This window comes from Myodes glareolus, chromosome 3 (assembly GCF_982192425.1).
Source record: "Myodes glareolus chromosome 3, mMyoGla1.1, whole genome shotgun sequence".
Taxonomy (NCBI): Eukaryota; Metazoa; Chordata; class Mammalia; order Rodentia; family Cricetidae; genus Myodes; species Myodes glareolus.
In genome coordinates this window covers 19,036,819-19,044,004 of record NC_142028.1, presented here as the reverse complement: position 1 = coordinate 19,044,004, position 7,186 = coordinate 19,036,819, and the positions used below count along the sequence as shown (strand labels likewise).

The 7,186-nt window shown below is 36.3% G+C and overlaps 1 protein-coding gene across 1 annotated transcript; it reads right to left on the bottom strand.

Annotated features, from left to right (window-relative positions):
• Positions 1–1,750: 1,750 nt before the first annotated feature.
• LOC125399345 (taste receptor type 2 member 140-like) lies at positions 1,751–2,719 on the bottom strand. The gene has a single exon (XM_048432813.3). The coding sequence runs from the start codon at positions 2,687–2,689 to the stop codon at positions 1,751–1,753; it is 939 nt and encodes a 312-aa protein (XP_048288770.3). The 5' UTR covers positions 2,690–2,719.
• Between the last annotated feature and the right edge of the window lie 4,467 nt (positions 2,720–7,186).

Genomic DNA, 7,186 nt, shown 5'->3' with positions numbered 1-7,186 from the left:
TGTATGACCTCACCACCGGCCCAAGACTTCAACTGCTGATCCAGAAGGTAAAGCTGAATTCTTATTTACTAGCATGCAAATGAAGGCATACTCACTTTCACTGTTTTGCAAGTATTTTCCTTTGTCTAGCATCTTTGAAATTTGAATTCATGAAGTATGAATGTCATTCAGCAAAGTTTTATAAGTTCTAAAATTACAAACTTTTATTTTAATTTTTTTAAAAAAAAGAATGAATGATAAATACAGGGATGGGTGAGCTTTAGTCCTCAAGTGATATCATGAATGGTCCTTCAACATAAGAATTTTGTTTCAGCAGATAAATTGCATTCGTGAAGAAGAGGTTTTTTTCTTTCTAAGGTGTCTCATTGTCTATAGGATCTCCTTGAAAAATTCCTCTTCTCTACAATTATCTGCTGGTAATGTCTTATAGCCTCATTATATTCAGTCAAAAAGTACACACACAAACACACACACGCACCAATCCAAGCCTGAGAACAAGACACCATTAAAAAAAAAAAAGCATTGCTATGATCACTGAGATAGAATTCCACTGTCTAGATATGGCAGTATATCTAGTGTGTTGATGAAGTGAAAGCTACTAACAGACAGGAATCTTCCTAGAAGTGTTCTCTGTAAGCTATTTGCAGTGGTACAAAAAAAAACCTACTGAATGCTGTGTTCTGTGGTTTCCCAGTGCCTTGGCAGCCTAGTAGAAGGAAACTGGACAGGCTACCATTTTCATACTGAAAATGTGAGATTTCTCTGAAATTTATTTTTTAGTGAAAATTGTTCTGTGTACATCCATTTTTATCTCAATGTGGATTGTATTGTGTTTGAAATGTTACCATTATACAATTTACATTTTATCTTTTATTGATATTTACTCTATTTTACCAAGAAATCCATACTTTGACTCTTATAAGGTTTTACTTTTATTGTACTTCAACTTTGACTGTTGGCATTTCATATTCATAGGTTCCATCTCTAGAATTTTTTCAACTGCATAAACTTTACAAAGCAGAGCATTTCTCTCAGCACTGAATATATATGTACTTTTAAACAAACAACTACGCACTGCACAATCTTCCTGTTTCCCAATTCAGTTCTTTAACCCCTTTTTAAAAATGAAATTTATTCATACAATATTCAAAAATTGGTTGAAATATTCAACTGTCAATGAGCCATGTGTAAGTATTATAACATCCTCTGTCGAGTAGCTACTTAGAATTGTTCATATTTTATAACATGTGCATCCCCATCAAATTATGTCTGAAAGACATACAGAAAATAAACTAACATTTTTCCAATAAGTAGGTAAAAAAATAAAAAATGTTAGAAGAGGAAATTGATAAAAACAAACCTGGTAATAAGAAGGAGATCTTTCTAAAGATTCACAAAAGTCTTACAACATATTTAACATCATTGGACACATGCCACAGGAATATATACACACAAATATTTTACATTAACATAATTCATTTTAAAATGTCAGTGATTAATTATATACAGAAATTTATATTTTGCTAATGTTATGGGCTCATATATTAATTTAGTCCATATTTATTTTATATTTGTCCTATAAAAATATATATATTCATATTTTCTGCCAAGGCAGTAATAGTTAGAGAAGTACCAAACTAAACAAAATTTTGCAAAATTCACAATGTAACAAGTGAAGTACAGAAGGTTGAAATTTATACAAAATATTAAAAGCTAATGTTCTTATAAAATACAAAAGATGATGCACATTTTAGGAAACTGAGGGCTCCACAGCACTGAGTCTGCACCTCAGCCACCACACCATGGAAATAAACGCCTGTCTAAGTTTAGTATTTCCAAGAATCAAGACACAGGAGTGGCCAGAAGGGAAAGCAACTCCAATAACCCAGAAAAGAAGAGAACTTGAAGTTTTCTGCTTATATTTAATAACACAAAACTGCAAAAGAAGTGACAGGAAAAAAATGCCGTACAATAACAGGAATGTGACCACCATTTGCAGGGCCTTTATGTGGGCTGCCTTGCTGACGTCTCTAGAGCCTTTGGCATTGTATCGCATGCTCTTCAGATGTCTCCATAGGGAGAAGAAGAGCAGGAGAAACACTATCAGGGTCACAGTGAAGGGGATGACTGTGAACATAGTGTTGCTGAGTAAAACGAGCCTAGCAACTTGAGAATAATTACTTGATATGGCACTGAAGAATATATTTGCTTCAATTCTGTAAATGAAGGCATCCATGTGTGTGTCTATGAATAAAATATTTAAAAACAAGAGGAGCAGAGATGCCAACAGTGTCCCTGAAACCATTTTTTTAACTCTCCACTTTACATGAAGAAAAATAGAGTTTGAAAAACTGGCTATTTTGAGAAAATAGAAGATGCTGAGACATGTAGCAAGCCAGATACTGAAATGATTGGCTACCGTAAAGAAAAGACAAGTTTGTCTCACAATTCTTCTAGTAATTGCTGTGGCTGGATACCATTTATACACAAATAAATGTGCAGTTAGAGAAATGAGAAAAGCAATTCTGGAAATTGCCAGAGTAGTCAAGATCTGGTCTATGAAAGATATCTTTCTCCTCTTGACCCAGTCCATGATGTTCACTAGCACTATAAATGCATTGCCTAAAGTTCCCATTAGCAATTCCACACTTAGAGTAGTTAATACTATGTAATACTGGACACCTTTCATTGTTTCCAAGACGATGTTCCAAATTACACTATAGTGATAAATATTTGTGAATACAGTCTTCAGATGTATGCATAGATGATTCCTGAGAATTCCTAACAAACAAATTCAATGAACTCGTATTACAATGTCAAGTAAACATCAAGATTTTCTAATGAAGTGGTTTATAGTTTTCTTCACAAAAATCTTACACTTTGCAAGAAAATCCAGCTGAGCTTCATCCAGATGCTTCAAACCTTACACACAATGCACCGGAGTTCTCCATAGTTGATGATGAAGAAAGCAAAATTCTCATGCACTGTCATTAAAAAAAATAAATTTATTTGCATTGCTTTGACTGTTTGCATATTAAATTGTAATCATTTAATCTCTGATAAGGAAAAATCATAAAATTCTGACTCACATAAAAGGTAAAGTATCTTAACTTCTATGTAATATAAGATTTCCATTAACTATTTAAGATGAAGCCAGGTAGGCACCTATATATATTTTCAAAGATTTTTCTACAAGTAAAAAATTACCTAATAATCTTACCTATTGAGTTACTCTTCAAATATCTGCGACTGAGATTAATAATTTTACTTTTTATATGGTTATAAATGTGTGCATACATATACATATACTAATATATACTAGTCTATAAATACACATTTTACATCATAATCCCTTTTATTTCTGATTGAAATAATTCAGGTTTATCGTTTACTTAAATTTATTGTGCATTTCACTTACAATTAGTAATGTGATAGTTGTTAGGACATGGTATAAAATTAGTTTCATTTTTAATTGATGCAATAGTAATGTAAATATTCTAAAGACTTGTGACTATCTTATTCAAACATGTAAAGAAATATGGAATAATTCCTATTCTGTTACAAAGCAGACAATAAGTTTACATGAATTCATTTGTACAACAAGAATCTTTTTCATTATCCATGTCTCCTACCTTCGTTAATGCATCTGATTACTTCACCAATATGCACACTAGGCACTATTCATTTTCCTCCAGTTTGCACTTGTATTTGCTCCTGTAAAGTCACTGTAGGCATCAAGGCATATAAAGGACAATATACAGCCCAGGAAAGAAACGGAATGGAACAATGGGTCATAACATTCTTCAAGACCTAATGGATAGTCAAAGAAGCAATAACACAAAAGAAAAGTATTAAAATAAGGAAGCAGAAAAATATGTATCAAAAACTATAGTAAACTTGGCCTTGACTCAGCACTGAAGGAAACAGGACTAGTTGGTGAGACCCTGTATAAACATAACACTAACAAAAATGCTGAGATGGAAGGAAAATTCATAGATTATTGCATATGAAAGATGGATTATAACTGGAATTTGGAGCAATAGTGAACAAAGAAAATGACAAAATTTCTAGAACTAAAACATTAACATACCTGAACACAGAAAGGTCCTCGCGGGATGGTTCTTTCCCATAACAAAAGGGCAGAAGATGACGAAGAGAAATGCAAAATATATTGAGGGTGGGGCAGTGTGGAGAAAATGCTAGTACAATAGCTTCAAGGCCTTTAGGAAAAGTGACAAAGCTTGTATCTATGGGAGGCAGTAAAGCCAGCCCAGGAGCTTCCCTGAGCCCCTCTTCTCCACCTTCCACTCTGGACAGGAAACATTTGAGGCTCTACTGGAATGGCTGTAGCTGCTGGACTCTCTAGGCCAAGTTGCTTCGTTCAGATTCAAAACTGTAACTGTATTAATAGTGGTAAGGTTGCTGTGAAAGTCTCTGACACAGTTGTAGGAAAAGAGCTCAAGCTCCTACTTAATAGATGCAAAGCACTCCTTCTCAAAAGAAGTAACTCATATTCATGGGACAACGCAGCAAAGACAGAGCTACAGAAAAACCATAGCCTCCCATCCTCAGTGCAGGGCATTCAGCAAAAGGGGTAATTCATGTGTTCATAAATTCAGTCACTCTTTGATTGGCATAGTTCATGATTATTTTAATCATAAATCTGTGTGAGACCTCAAATGTCTTTTGTTTTGATATTTTCTTGGTGAATATCTTGTGTCATGATATTCCACCATTTTGAACTATAACAGAACTTGTGAGCATTAGGTCTAATTTTGTAAGTGGTCATCCAGGGACTGCACGGTGGCAGAGAAAATATCAATTGTAGTCTATATTTTGTTGCTTCGCTTCTGTGAGCATACAGTATGCACACTTAAAAAGCTTTTAGATTCGATTCCATTGGTCAACATCTCTGTTTTTATGCCAATATCAAGCTGTTTTCTTTTCTGTAGCACTAATAGAGTTTGAAGTCAGGGATGGTAATGCCTCCAGAAGTACTTTTATTGTATAGGATTGTTTTGGCTATCCCGGGTTTTTCGCTTTTCCATATAAAATTGATTATTGTTCTCTCAAGGTCTGTGAAGAATTTTGTTGGGATTTTGATGGGGATTGCATTGAATCTATAGATTGCTTTTGATAGAATTGCCATTTTTACTATGTTGATCCTACCAATCCACGAGCATGGGAGATCCTTCCTTTTTCTGGTGTCCTCTTCAATTTCTTTCTTCAAAGCCTTAAAGTTCTTGTCAAATAGATCTTTCACTTCCTTGGTTAGAGTTATCCCAATAAACTTTATGCTATTTGTGGCTATCTTGGAAGGTGATGTTTCTCTGATTTCCCTCTCTGTTTATTTGTTCTTTGTGTATAAGAGGGCTACTGATTTTTTTGGAGTTGATCTTGTATCCTACAAAGGACATTGAGCCTATAGTTCGTGATCCTAGAGAAGCTAAATAAGAAGGTGAACCCAAAGAAAAACCTATATTTATCCTCCTGGATATTAAAAGTGGGAAAGATTGCTGGGTAAAATTTAGGAGCACGGGGGTGGGTGTAAGGTGGGGGAAAGGGGAGATGGGTAGAGAGATGGAAGAAGGGGAGGACTGGGGAAAGCTTGGGGAAATGGGGTGGTTCAGATAGAGAAATCTTGTATATGGGTGCAAGGAAGAAGATATCTTAATTAAGAGAGCCATTTTAGGGTTGGAAAGAGACTTGACTCTAGAAGGGTTTCCAGGTGTCCAAGGGGATGTCCCCAGTTAGGTCCTTGGGCAGCAGAGGAGATGTTGCCTGAACTGGTGTTCTCCCATAGCCACACTGATGAATATCTTGCATATCACTATTGAACCTTCATCCGATGATGGATGGAAATAGAGACAGAGACCCACATTGGAGCACTGGGCTGAGCTCCCAAGATCCAGATGAAGAGCAGAAGGAAGGATAACATGAGCAAGAAAGTCAGGACAGTGAGGGGTGTGTCCACCCACGGAGACGGTGTGTCTGATCTAATGGGTCAGTTGGACTGGGTCTGAACGAGCATGTGATCAAACCGGACTCTCTGAATGTGGCTGACAATGAGGGCTGACTGAGAAGTCAATGATTATGGAAGTGGATTTTGATTCTACTGCATGTACTGGCTTTTTGGAAGCCTAGTCTGTTTGGATGCTCACCTTCCTAGACCTGGATGGAGAGGGGAGGGCCTTGGACTTCCCACAGGGCAGAGTACCCTGACTTCTCTTAGGACTGGAGAGGGCGTGGGAGGCGGAAGGGGGGAAGGGAAAGGGGAGAAGAGGAGGAAGTGGAAATTTTCAATAAATAAAAATAAAATATTTTAGAAATGTTAGGAGGAAGAAAACATACAAATTAACAAGTGAGAAAGGATGCTGGTAGGCCTTCAGTGTAGCTCAGTGGAAGAATACGTTTCAGTCATGTATGAGACCCTGGGTTTAATCAATAACCTTAAAAATTAAAACAAAATAAGGAAGGAATCATCTTCTTAACTAGATTTTATAATGTTAAATGGAATTTTACTTATTAAATAAGTATTAAGAAATATAATTATAATAACATTGTCCACAGTTGAAAAATATATGACATTTTATTAAAATCTTTTACATGGTTTTCAAAAACTACCATATTAGTGGGTGATCGCACCCCTCGCGGTCCTGATTTCCTTTTTCATGTTCTTCCTCCTTCTGCTCCTCATTTGGACCTTGAGGGGCTCAGTCCGGTGCTCCAATGTGGGTCTCCGTCTGTACTGCCATCCATCGTCAAATGAAGGTTCCCTCTGGTCTTGTCTTCTTTACTCATGTTCTCTGTCCTTCTGCTTCTAGTTTGGACCTAGGGAGTTAAGTCCAGTGTTTCAATGTGGGTCTCCGTCTCTATCTCCATCCATCGCCAGATGAAGGTTCTGGCCCTCTTGTCTATTTCCAATCTCTAGGAGGATAACTACATGATTTTCTTCAGGTTCACCTTCTTATTTAGCTTCTCTAGGATCACGAATAATAGGCTCAAAGACCTTTAATTATGGCTAGAATCTACTTATGAGTGAATACATACCATATTCCTCTTTTTGGGTCTGGCTTACCTTACTTAGTAAAGCGTTTTCTATGTCCATCCATTTGCATGCAAAATTCAAACTGTCACTGATACAAGGGGACTGTTCTAAGAAGAGTTCACCAAGTCCAGTTGGACT

Coding starts and splice junctions, on each gene's coding strand:
- LOC125399345 (XM_048432813.3), bottom strand. CDS start 2,689: ATGAAAGGTGTCCAGTATTACATAGTATTAACTACTCTAAGTGTGGAA.